Genomic DNA, 12,695 nt, shown 5'->3' on the forward strand with positions numbered 1-12,695 from the left:
TTCCGTTGATTCGCTTTTTTCCTCCCGTCTCGACTCTGGGCCCCAACAATCCGCCGAAGGCTGTCAAAAGGAATATGGGCAAGTCCGGCGAAGGTGACTTCCTGACACTTTGTCTGACATTGCTGCAGGAGGTGTGATTCAAGAGATGTCATAATTCGTGCTCCAACTATCAAGTTCTGTGGTCCCGCTTATAACGGACAGAATTGCAGCACCGGCGAGTGTTGCTCTTCGGACGGCTTATGTGTCGGTGTTGTCGGAGTACGCAATAATGAGATTCTGACCGAAGCAGGGCATATCCAACGATTTCTGCGGCGAAGGGTGTCAACCAGCTTTTGGAACTTGCGTCCAAGAGAGATGTGGCGTATCGAACGGGAACAGGACCTGCCCCTTCCCTCAGTGTTGCTCTCATGCTGATTACTGTGTCAGTGGTTGTCCTTTGGAAGATTACTTCCCTAGCTGACATGGCGCAGGGGATTGGGCCCGATTTCTGTTCCGTTCCTTTGAACTGCCAAGAGGAATTTGGCATTTGCGATTCTGATATGACACCGGCAGGGTACAATATGTCAGGAGACCCAAGAGGAGAGAGAGGCCACATCGCATACGGACAATTCATCGCCAATTGCTACGTTCCTAGAACTATCGCCCTTACATACGACGATGGCCCATCACAGAACACGGAGGAACTGCTGGATATCCTCAACGAAGCTGGTGCAAAGGCAACCTTTTTCATCACAGGGAATAGCAACGGCAAAGGACCCATCGACACGACGCAGAATTGGACTGACGTGGTCAGGCGTATGGTCATGGATGGGCACCAAGTCGCTTCTCATACTTGGTCTCACGAGGACATGAACGAGATGGGATCTCAAGCTCGCCTCCTCGACATGGCTAAAAACGAGAGGGCACTCGTCAATATCCTAGGCAAGTACCCCGCGTACATGCGTCCACCTTACCTTCATTGTAACAACGAGACCGGTTGCTTGAACGACATGAGAGATCTGGGATACCATGTCATTTCATACGCATTCGACAGTGGGGACTGGATGACTCCCAACAATCTCACAGCTATGACCGACAGGATCGATCAGGTATTCCAGAGACCGGATGAGCAACTGAACAGGATGTTGCTGATCCAGCACGATACGATCCGCACATCAGCCATTGAGCTCACAAAGTATGTCCTCGACGTGATCTCCCGGCGAGGATGGAAAGGTTCGTGCCAGCTCTGCCCTGCTTATCGAAAACCGTCACTGACTGTTTAGCTGTCACGGTCGGAGAGTGTCTTAATGATGAACCTGATCGCTGGTATCGAGATCCGGCTTGGATCAGCGTTGACTCAATATCAAGTGGAGGCTGTGTTGTTTCGGACAGGGACTTCTGTGTAGAAATGCGGAGGTTTACCAACAAGGACGAATGCTTCAGCAGCAATGCCCAATGTGAGACAGATGCTTTGAAATGCAGAAACTCAACACAGACGGACAAGACGATGTGCGAGAGGTTGGAGATGATCTGCAGCATGCAATTCCTCTTCTGCTCAGCCTGCGGACAATCCGAGCTACCTTGTGAAACCAAGTACCTCTATGTCAACAGCCAAGCATGAATATATTGGTCTAGGAACTTGGTTGGTGGTGGGTGTGAAGGTCCGGATCAGTTTGTGTCGAAGACGGCTGTAATAGTTTATATAGGGCTTGGGACTATCAGTAGTGCGCCGGACGTTGCAGTGTCTCCCTCTTGATGCTTTCTCGCCGTGCTATTCTTGCTCGAAAGTATTTTCTCGAGGACGTTGACGAGATGGAGGTACGAGGTAAACAACTTGAATCCGCATCACGACCTGCGGTGGAGATCAACGGTAGCGTGATCGACCGGCGTGACCGGCGAATCCGAGTTGTGGGGATGCAACCTCTTTTTCCCGAGAGGACACCTCACGACGCATGCAGCGTGGGCGACGGAATCAGCACTCATATCAGTCGATGATTTCCTCAATCGTCGCCATCAAAGTCATCCCTCTGCTAGTCTAGCATAACTCATACAATGCCCTTCAGCCGATAGCTGGCAATAATTGCCTTGTCAACCTCATCGAGAGTCTCCCGCAGTCTTCGTCTCGCACCACCGTCCGTTTGCGCGCGATGTTTCTCCCACTCCCCTTACGACCGATTCTGCAACCGACTTCTCTTCTCTGCCTCTCCGCTCTCCTCTTCCTCGCTACCCCCGTCTCAGCTCATGGCGGCCACACGGACAAGATTCCCGAGGGAGAAGCCGTCTCCCCGGATCCCCTGGACAGTCGACTATGGGTTCACATACTGCTCATGATCGTCTCCTTCGGCATGATTTTCCCCTATGGCATGGTTTTGGGTATCATCAAGAGTCGTTGGCACGTTCCTTTGCAAGTCGTGGGCACCATTATCGCAACCGTTGCGTATTTCTTGGGACATATGCACAAAGGACGGCAGTTTCGCCACCCGAACATCCACGCGAGTTTCGCCAATAGTTTGGTGTTGATGCTCCTCGTTCAGGTCGGGCTGGGTGTCGGGTTGAAGCTACATCTCGAGGAGAAAAAGGGATGGATTGGTCGGGTGTTTGGGGGCAAAGTTGGCAGGGGCGGAAGGAGAGGTGTGGTCATGGTTCACGGCTGGTTGGGGAAACTTATGCCCATTGTCTCATGGGCGCAATTCCTCTTTGGGGGCATCGTCGCCATGGGGTACTGTCGTGGTGACCATCTGGGACAGTGTCTGGCGCATTTCATCATGGGGTCGGCCTTCATCGCGTACGGAGTCATTATGACTCTACTCCTACTTGTGGGCCAGGCGTGGTTGCGAAGGACGGGACGCAGCCAGGAGTTCTTCGACAGCTGCGTGATCGCGGCGTGGGGCTGCGTCAACACCTTTACCGAACACCGCTGGGGCCATCCCTGGGTCAAGAACGATCTGCAGCACACCAGCATGGGCATTGTGTGGTGGTGCGCGGGTTTACTCGGTGTGTGGTTGTCGAGATCGAGGAATGGTCGGCCCAAAAGAAATATACTCCCTGGTCTGGTCATCCTCCTGACCGGTTGGGCCATGAGTGCCCATCCCCAAGATCTGCCTCTGAGCACCATGGTGCACACGGTGTTTGGCTACACCCTGATGGCCGCCGGTGCGGCGCGGATCGTCGAGATTTCCTTCTTGCTCAAGGACAGCCGCGGCACGGGCGAGGTCAACAGCTGGCAGCATTTGCCTCCATTCGTGAGTTTCCCCCCCACTTCCCTTTTTACGTTTTTGATTGTCTACGCATTTAGCTGACAATGATTGTTACAAAAATAGCTCCTCTACGCTTCAGGCTTCCTCTTCATGGGCGCGACCGAGGAACAAATGCGCCTCTTGTCCGACGCCGACGTCACCCACGTCTCCTACATCCTGATCCTTTACAGCGTCGCCTTCTTGCTCTACCTGTTTGTCAATATCCTGCTGTACGTCTACGCGAGCCACGCGTGGCCCGACGACGAGAGCAACGGCGTTCGCTCACCCCCGGGCAGTTCTTCGGGTTCGGGCCGGAGTCTGAGTGTTGCTGCGGGACCAAGTGGTGGGCACGGGCACCATGCGAGGAAAGTTTCCACCATCGGTATGAATGGAGACCTCCAGACGAACGGCCCTGTGAACGGGAGCGCGAGGCTGCCGGGGGCCCGCCACCAGAGGAGCTCGGCGAGCCAGCAGGTCCGGGACGCCGAGGAGTTTGAGCTCGAGGGACTGATCAGCGAGGACGGTGAGGATGATGTGGAGAGTCCCCACGACGCGGGAAAGAAGGAAGGCGCTGTCGCATTGGCTTGAGAGATCATATCACCTCACCACCAGAGTCATTAATTAGCCACCTCTGAGAAAGAGAAAGAGCGCAACTTATTTCACCGCAAGGACAGTTCGAACGCCGGCGTAGGATTGGGATGGATATATATATATACAGGTCTCGGCATGGAACAAGTTCAAAAGGACCCAAGGTAGACAATTATCATGATTTGCATTTTCACAGGGGCGCATCATTGATGGAAACGCCTCGCCCACAATGAGCGCGAAATGATTGCCCCAACGAGTGGATTCATGACAAAGTCGGCTTGGTGGCCGTCTCGGGATCACCTATAAGCTCCAGTGTGCCCGTCGCCGACTTGCTATATACACATCCACGCTACCCTCTCAACGGCAATATCTTCTGGCTAAGCACGCTCTGTCTACACAGCGGACACTCGGCCTTCTCCTTGACCCAGTCCTGCACGCAGGTCCAGCAAAAGACGTGCCCGCAGGTCGTCACGCTCGGGTCCCGGAACGGTTCAAGACACAGAGTGCATTTCCGCTGGTGGCCGGCGGGGATCCAGGCCATGATCTCGTCGTGGCCCTCGAGGGCATAGCGCGGAGTGTCGAGGACCGGGGTTGCCGTGTTCGCCCCAAGGCCCGGGGGCAGATAGGACTGCACGGGAACGGCGGAGAGCAGCTGGCCCGCCGAGGAGGTTTCGAGGCTGGATGAGATGGGGATCTCGACGCCGTTGGCCAGCATTGCTGCGGTGCTGGCTCCCTTTGCTTCGGCTCCAGTCGTCGTAGAGGTTGTTGCATCCATGTATGTGTCTCGGATGTGCAGGGCCGACTGCACGGCCATTTGCAGCACGAGCAGCACGCCCAGGACCTCGTATCCTACCCGCTCTTCATTTGGTTTGATCTGTTTCGTGAACACATAGCGCAATCCGAACAGCCGCTTGGCGATGTGGTAGTATGCGCCTGTAAAATAGAAGATTGCAAGGCTGACGGCGTAGATGGGTTGAGGGGACGTCAGGGTGTCGAGGTGTTTGAGGATGTATTCTTGCAGTTTAAGGCTCCGGGGTGAGGGGGGATGTCTGCTGCCGTGGTGTTGTTGTTGTTTCTGCTTTGCGTGTTCGATGTTCCATTCGAGTTTACTCCTCAGCCTTCTCCTCAACGCCGGCAGAGACTTCCCCAGGATCCAGGGCGCAAACACCACACTGGCGATGTAGCCGACTCTTCTCCCGAGGCCCGCTAGTCTCAGTGTGTCGTCCTCGACTTGGATCACGTCGCAGTATTCTTCACCCAGGGTCCTGTTCCCCAGAAGTGTGGTTATGCAGAGATAGAGGAGTTCAGAGAGATGGTTCGTGGCTTCGGAGTATTTGTGTGCAAACCGAGCGCCGAGGAGGGCGCGCAGGATCGTGGATGCTTGTGACGAGATGCTCCCTGAGAAGTAGGCGTCTTTCTGATGCGTGCGGAGGATGTCGGGCGAGGTTGCGAAGGGATATTCCATATTTGCTGAAGTGGGAGCGGGCGCAGACACAGGCGGAGGAGGGGAGCTGCTAGACGGCGCCTGGTTAGCCATCTCGTCGTTTGACTTGGAGTTAATGTCTGTAATTGATAATGTCTAAGCACGACGGGCTATCGAAAGTAACGTACCAGCCTCGCAGCATACCCACCAGGTAGCCTCCCTTGCCTCCCTACGTACCGAGGTTCTGTAGAATTGGTGGCGTCGCATAGTACGGTGGCGTAGTATTGACACTCGTGCAAAATATTGTCTCTCACAAAGCATTTCCTTCTTCTCTTGCCCTTTCTTCCTCAACATGTGATGTTGGATGTCACCGAGCCAGACACCACCCTGCGTGATATCGACCGCGCATTGACATTCTGGTCTGCAAAGGTCGACATTGTACTTTCACATCTGGTTTAAGGCCCACAGCAAGATACGCAGGCAACCCCACGAACAAAGTAGGAACGGAAAGGCGATGGTCAAATAGAGAATGACGACAATGGCGAATCCCCAGACAAGGCCCCAAGTGTCCTCCTTCATGGGGGTGGGTGTTGCTGGTCGTGGCAAGATGAGGGAAAGGTGGATGGGGTAGGATCGTGCTAAGGGAGAGGGATAGCGACCGAGTGCGGATCTGCTGTGCTGATGGTTTGTGAGGGAGTTAAGTGTTTGTGTCGGGAAGCCATCGTTTACAAAGACTTGGATTGGCGAGCCCACGGCAGGTACGACAGTTACTTCATGTGTTCCTGCCCGGGGACAAGCGGACAAGTGCTAGATGATAGCAACATACTTGTGATATACAGCTGCTGAACCACGAGACACTGGTGATTCGTCGCTATGGCAATACTCGTTTACGGTCTCGCATCTCATGGCCCCCATGGATGGGTACCTGGGTATGCGCCGTATTGATGGATTAAATGATATGGCTCGAAGCCAGTTTTGGAAGGTCGCTATTTGCACGGTGTCCACCACTCGAAAGTACCGAGTCCTAAATACTGCTTTGTCCCCCGCGGCTCGAGCCGTTGTCGCCGCTGTTGCCAATCTTCCACTGCTGGACGGGCTGCTACACACGTATTCTACGCAATCAGCGACTCCTAGAACCATGACAGCGGAACCTAAGAAGGCCTGGCCTCGAGAGGGTTACCGACCGGAATGGCTTGCAGTGAGCATCTCATTTCCTTGAGACTTGGGTTTCCAGAAACATGACATCCCCGCCCAAGGCAAACCCCGCCATCTTTGTCCTCAAGCCAACTGACATTCCTCCAGCTCGAAGACGCATCTGGCGGCCGATATGTCATGACGGGCGATTGGGCTGTTGATGTCCCCACCTACGATGCAGTCTTTGCCGGGCTTGCGAAACAATGGCCACCGTTATCTGAAGAATTGAAAGTCTGTAAGTGTACCAGCCCAAATGACACCAGCAACACTTGCTCGACGCTGACATGCACTGCTTAAGGGGATGAACAGACAGATAGCCAACATGGTAATCTGCCGGTCCGAATCTACAAACCGGCCTCGGACAAATCGTTGCCGCTCATGATCTACTTTCCTGGTGGAGGATTCATTGCTGGCAATCTTGACACCGAGGACGCTCATTGCCGGATATTCGCCGCCAAAGTGCCCTGTCTGGTCATCAGCGTCAACTATCCCAAGGTTCCCAAAGTCAAATTGGACGACATCATCAACCTTGCTAGCCAGGCTGTTCCTTGGGTAAGTAGAGGCGCTACGTTGTCTATCTCGGAGTTCTGACTCAAACAGTGCCGCAACAGAGCCAAAGAACTAGGAGATGACCCTTCCAATACTCTTGTGTGTGGCGGTTCGGCTGGCGCAATGCTCGCAGCTGAAGTGGCATACCGCTTTATGGCCGAGGGCGACCATACGTCTATTACTGGCTGCGTTCTGCTGTTTGCCGTAACGCTTTCCTGGAAATACAATGGAAAATACAAGCATATGTACACCTCGTGGGAGGACAATGGACACGCCGGGGTTCCCGTATTTGGTCAGAAGCTCGCCGAGTTCATGTGGTGTGAGTAACGTCCATCCGCTCGCTCCACTGCGTTGCATCTTCATTGACTCCATGCCAGCTCATTTCGACTTGGACTTTGACAGCCCACGACACCTCATAGGCCTAGCAGATGACCTGTCCAAGTTTCCCCCCTGCTATATCGTCAATGCGGAGAAGGACTGTTTTCGAGACGATGCAGTGGTCTTGGATTACAGACTCAAAGAGAGCGGGGTCAAAAGCAAGCTCGATTATTACGAGGGGCTTCCCCATTATTTCCATGCCTTCCCTAGCCTCGCTGTTGCCCACGAGATGATGGAGAGGGCCGTTGAAGGAGCTAGATTCGTCTTGGGGTAGCGACAAGCAGACAAGCAGAGAAATTCCCCACAGGCAGGGAAATTCCTTGGGGTTCAGCATCCTCCGGCAGTTCAGCCAAGCACACCCGACCAATCCATCATCCCACCAACTTCATAAACCTGCGGGCGGTTTTCCTAGCCTCGCGACGCCCTCTCTCTCTCTCCATTGGCACGTGCCGAGGTGTTGCTGTGGCTTGGACCGTCCACACACGCCATCCCGCTTCCCGCTTCCACCCTGCTCTAGCGAGGCTGTGGAACGGCTCCGGAGACAAATCAAAACGAATTCATGGCCTGACTAGACACGTCTCGCAGAGTTCGCGAAGGATTCTGAGTCGAAAGTTACTGACGGCATCTACTAGCCACTCCGACGAGTCGAGACCAGCCACGCACGGGTCGAGGATGTGGGCATCTCTTATTTGTTTTGTTACGGCAGCCAAGGTCCCTTTCGGAAGCTCAACGTCTAGCCCCGCAACAAGCCCCAAGGTCGAATTCGACGATTGCCAGCACAGAAAACTGATTAAATCCTGTTCAGCCCCTGCCGACCTCTGTCTTCTTCACCGTCTTTCATCGTCCCGTCATTAAAAGGGCCTCTGCTATGTGCTACCCTAGCATGCTGAGCACATTATCGATATCCAAAGCAATATCGGTTCGGCCCGCTCAACAGCCAATGTTCTCAAACTCAATGGAATAAGCAGAGACGTCTCGCCGTCGCAATCTGGCCAAATCTAGACGGGACGCGGGGTTCCACACCCCCTTGCGCCTGAGACCGTTGCCAATAATCTTACTCTACAATTTTTTAACACACATTACGCCATCCGGGGTCTTGGTCCGCTTTTCCCTCGTACATACCCTTGTCCCATAGCAGTCCACCAGCAACCTACCTTACCTATATCCCAGTTCAAGAAAAAGACGTTACTCCAGCTCACTTCTGTGAGCTACATCCTCGCACTATGTGCCCAGAAGGAGCCGACAATACAGACACTGAAAGTCAGCGCTCCAGTCGAATTACTGCTGATCCTGTGAGTCAAGTTCCAAAAAGTCCCCTGCACCTTCCTCGACGGACTCACCCCTGACATGGAAATATCCTGATAGGACCTTGAGGATGATGATAACGACTCGGCATATGGGGACGAAGCGTAGGTGATGCCTTAGCTGTTTCTAACTATCGTGGGAGTTGACATGCCTTAGCTTAACCGAAACCACCTCGATATCGTCGTGGATTAGGGACTATCGTGTGGAGAATGGCCGGACTTACCACGCCTTTAAGGATGGGAAGTACTGGTACGCTGTTGCTGCATACATGGCCCCTATCCTGCATTGCTGATACTGCTGCTGCAGGGGCGCTAACGACGAAGAGGCCAACCAACACCATGATATCGGACACAACCTGTATCTCAGAACTCTCAACAACCGCCTCTTCCTTGCGCCTATCAATCCCAATCCATCTCAAATCCTTGATCTCGGTACTGGCACCGGAGCATGGGCCATTGATGTCGCTGACCTATACCCTTCGGCTGTCGTCACCGGGACAGACCTCTCCCCCATTCAACCCACGTGGGTCCCGCCCAACGTCCGCTTCGAGATCGACGACATGGAAGCTGAATGGACTTACGACCCCAATAGCTTCGATCTCATTCATATCCGCGGCCTCCATGGCACCATAGAGGACTGGCCCGCCTTGTATGCGCAATGCATGCGCTGCTTGAAGCCCGGCGGGTGGCTCGAGCAGGCAGAATACTCTGCGAAATTCACCTGCGAGGACAACAGTATCCCTGCAGACGGCGGCATTGCGGCGTGGAACAAGGTCGGCCCTGAGTGTCACGCAAAGCTCAATCGTGAGTTGCAGGTCCTCGAGTCCATGAGTCAACACATGGTCAATGCGGGCTTTGAATCCGTCACCGAACGCCGGTATAAGTGGCCTATCGGACCTTGGCCCAAGGATCCTAATCTTAAACAACTTGGTCAGTGGTGCAGAGCGCATATCGAAACCGGCCTGGAGAATTGGACGTTGAGGCTGTTGACGAGTGTCTTGGGGTGGACCGCGGACGAAGTCAGAGCTCTATGCGCCACGGTTAGGAATGAACTGAGGAATCCCAGGGTCCATGCAATCCATCGCATGAATGTGGTTTATGCGAGGAAGCCTGGTAGTGCGAGGTGATTCGCTTTTTTTGCTCTGCCTGGACTGGGCGCGAGAGATTTTCCGAAGCGAGAGTGCTGCGCATTGTTGTTGCATTTTTTATAACGACCGGATTGGAATTCTGCAGCGTTTGTTTTTACCCTTGGGCTTTTGTGGGCGGAAATCTGAGCGCCTGCCATTATCTGGGCCCCCAGCCGGCCGAATGGGCTGGCTTTTCATGCCGTCCAAACTCGGGAGAGGATTGAAGGAGGGTTTCTCATCTGCTTTTGGGCTGGTCGCATCGCTCCCGTGTTTTGCCTGGAAATGGGACACGGGATGTTTTTTTGTTTTTTTCTTTTTGGTTCGGCTCCTACTCGAAACGAGCATACCAAGGGGGGCGGCTATCTACCTATTTACCTACCTATCTATATACCTGTCTATCGATCCATTTACATATGTGTTTTTACGCGGAGGCGATTTGAATTCGTTGGGGAACCAACGACGAGATTTTAACGAGCCACGATGGGGGTTATCCATCTATATACACACACACACACATATATATATATATATATGTATCAACGAGTACAGTCCCTCCAAAGCAGACAATTATCAGGAAGAAATGGGACGTGAACATTAGCAATGCAACTCCCAAGTGTCACCTTCGTGCATACACTTTCAACTTTGCGTCCCTCGGGGGCGGGAGTCGCAGAGCAGCAAGGAAGAGAGTGTATTCTCTTTTCGATGGGACTTCCAGCGAGCTACCTACAGAGCTAATAGGGAAGTATCTTCTGAGGGAAATAGTATTGTTACAGTTTTTATCTATCCTTATGGAAGACCCAAGCCTCCTTTTATAGCCATCCACTTTTCTTCTGTCTTCGAGCTCGTAGGTACCCGTGGACTCAGCGTGGCGTCTCGTTCCATTGGAAAGGAGTTGGAATCAAGGTAGGTAGGTGTCTTGTCGAGTTAAGGATCAGAAGCAGGGAGGGTGTCACGACGCCAATTGGCCATGTCCTTCTCCCACACGACGACCGCCCGATCCGAGATGTTCGGGTCGGTCGCTTCTTCGAAGTCGACGTCGAAAGTTGGAGACGCTTCTGTGGGCACGATCCTCACGGATCCGTCATCTCTCCACGTTTCCAGCCTCGGCATGGGCTGCCCGAGGACCGTGGCCGAGCTGTAGTTGTGGACGAAGAACTCCTTGCACACACGAGACGCCTGTTCCGAGTCGCCCACTTCCATGACCAGGAGTTTGGCTCCGACGGCTCTTGCGATGCGCCTCAGCGGCCAATAAAACAGGTCGGCCAAGACGATCGAAGAGGATCTGTACCGTTGCCAGCCTTCTTCTCCTCGAGCAAAGGTGGGGACAAGTGCCTCCTTGGGCTCATACTTACGCACACTTGGCTCCGTCTTTCCGCCAGGCTCGTAATCCTTGGGACCGATATATGGAGGATTGGAGATGATCATGTCCCACGACGCACTTGGAGAGTAGTTGCGCTCCTCTTTCTCATCGACGTCAGCCACGGCGGCGTTGAGGATCTTCCGGATTTGGTGCTGCTGGCCCTCACTGTCACCGCCCTTTTTGGCCAAAGCCAGAACATCTACGTTCTGGAAGGACACATCGCTGGCCGCGTCCGGATGCAGCAACTTCTGTGAAATGTTGTGTACCAGGTTCTTCTGGGCCAGAGAAACGGCGTATTCGCTGTTGTCAATACCGAGGATTTCAATACTGATACCTGGAGGTAGACCCAAGTTGGAACCGGAGTTAGCCGCGGGCGGCTTGAGTATCGAATGGAGAAGCAGGGCAATGCACCCAGTTCCTGTACAGAGATCCAAGATTCGGAACTTCCTGCGACTCTGTGGCCCCAAATCAATCGCGGAATCCGTAGTAAGAGCCGACAACAGCAGGCTGCCGACCTTTTCAGTATACATCTCTGTCTCTGGCCTTGGTATTAAGACACCGCGCTTGCATATGATGTCGAGATTGCCAAACGGCTGGTTGCCGATGATGTACTGGAGTGGCATGCCTTTTGATCTCTTGCCCACATTTTCGGTCAGAATCTCTTGCACCTGGGCATGTTCGTCTGCCTCGCTGTTGACCAGGTCCCCGTCCGACGGACGCCGCAACTCCAACTCACGGACACCCTCGTCATGCGGGGACCTGATTTTCGAAGATTTAGAGGTACGGACAATGTTCTCTTCTTTCTGCACTTGGACCTTTCGAATACTGGGCCTTTGCATTTGGACTTTGCGCACCGTGACTTTTCGCAGTTCTGCTTTTAGGTGGGCGGATCCCCCAACCTGGTGCTTCCGAAATCGAACTGATTTTTCTTGAGTCGTCGACGTCGAAAGGACAGTATCTGTAGGAACTGTAGAGATATTTCTGATCGGTCGCCCACCAACGGTTTTGCTAACGGGCACGTCCCGTTGTGTCTGGTTCCGAGGTCCATGGGTGTCTTCGGTCTTTACATCATCGAGTTTTGCGGTTTGCCCGTCGAAAGAGCCTGTGTGGTCGGCTGGATCCAGCCCGGGTTGTTCAGGAAGGTTCGCAGCCTCATGACTAGCCTGTCTCTTTACACTGACGACACCGCGAGCGTGCTCTTGGAGCCATCGAAGCTCGTTGCGAGCAGAGGGAAGGTCGCGACATACTCGGAGGAGCAGTGTAAGGAGTGGATTTTGGGAGGTTGCCTGGCGGATTAGGGCAGGAGGAAGACGTGGCATCGGTCAGACATGTCGTCTAGTGGGTGTTCTGTCCAAGGACTCTGCTATCCAAGTCCCTGCAATCGATCAGCTCCAGAGGTGGGAATGTGGAATGGTTGTGAACGAAAGCGGAAGGAGAGAAGCCCTGGTGGCCGGGGCCTGACACTGACAAGCACGTGAAATTAATTTGTCGGGGAAAAGGCTCGAAGGGCATTTGGAGAAGCAACTCAACAAAGATTTCATTGCTGCTTCACTCGCT

General features: G+C 53.7%; 6 protein-coding genes across 6 annotated transcripts; 4 read left to right on the forward strand and 2 right to left on the reverse strand.

Annotated features, from left to right (window-relative positions):
- Positions 1–461: 461 nt before the first annotated feature.
- Z520_09340 (uncharacterized protein) lies at positions 462–1,600 on the forward strand (the record flags this gene model as incomplete). The annotated part of the gene is made up of 2 exons (XM_016779834.1): positions 462–1,212; positions 1,263–1,600. 2 exons carry the CDS (start codon positions 462–464, stop codon positions 1,598–1,600), a joined length of 1,089 nt encoding a protein of 362 aa, XP_016629153.1.
- Positions 1,601–2,126: 526 nt separating this feature from the next.
- On the forward strand, positions 2,127–3,803 carry Z520_09341 (uncharacterized protein; the record flags this gene model as incomplete). Its single annotated transcript, XM_016779835.1, has 2 exons — positions 2,127–3,221; positions 3,300–3,803. The coding sequence occupies 2 exons, from the start codon at positions 2,127–2,129 to the stop codon at positions 3,801–3,803; spliced, it is 1,599 nt and encodes a 532-aa protein (XP_016629154.1).
- A 349-nt stretch (positions 3,804–4,152) lies between these two features.
- Positions 4,153–5,340, reverse strand: Z520_09342 (uncharacterized protein; the record flags this gene model as incomplete). The annotated part of the gene is made up of 1 exon (XM_016779836.1): positions 4,153–5,340. One exon carries the CDS (start codon positions 5,338–5,340, stop codon positions 4,153–4,155), a length of 1,188 nt encoding a protein of 395 aa, XP_016629155.1.
- A 799-nt stretch (positions 5,341–6,139) lies between these two features.
- Z520_09343 (uncharacterized protein) lies at positions 6,140–7,621 on the forward strand (the record flags this gene model as incomplete). The annotated part of the gene is made up of 5 exons (XM_016779837.1): positions 6,140–6,424; positions 6,529–6,655; positions 6,719–6,972; positions 7,021–7,288; positions 7,347–7,621. The coding sequence occupies 5 exons, from the start codon at positions 6,140–6,142 to the stop codon at positions 7,619–7,621; spliced, it is 1,209 nt and encodes a 402-aa protein (XP_016629156.1).
- Positions 7,622–8,570: 949 nt separating this feature from the next.
- On the forward strand, positions 8,571–9,778 carry Z520_09344 (uncharacterized protein; the record flags this gene model as incomplete). The annotated part of the gene is made up of 4 exons (XM_016779838.1): positions 8,571–8,639; positions 8,713–8,756; positions 8,809–8,901; positions 8,959–9,778. The coding sequence occupies 4 exons, from the start codon at positions 8,571–8,573 to the stop codon at positions 9,776–9,778; spliced, it is 1,026 nt and encodes a 341-aa protein (XP_016629157.1).
- Positions 9,779–10,702: 924 nt separating this feature from the next.
- On the reverse strand, positions 10,703–12,457 carry Z520_09345 (uncharacterized protein; the record flags this gene model as incomplete). The annotated part of the gene is made up of 1 exon (XM_016779839.1): positions 10,703–12,457. The coding sequence occupies one exon, from the start codon at positions 12,455–12,457 to the stop codon at positions 10,703–10,705; it is 1,755 nt and encodes a 584-aa protein (XP_016629158.1).
- Between the last annotated feature and the right edge of the window lie 238 nt (positions 12,458–12,695).

Source organism: Fonsecaea multimorphosa (assembly GCF_000836435.1).
Source record: "Fonsecaea multimorphosa CBS 102226 unplaced genomic scaffold supercont1.23, whole genome shotgun sequence".
Taxonomy (NCBI): domain Eukaryota; kingdom Fungi; phylum Ascomycota; class Eurotiomycetes; order Chaetothyriales; family Herpotrichiellaceae; genus Fonsecaea; species Fonsecaea multimorphosa.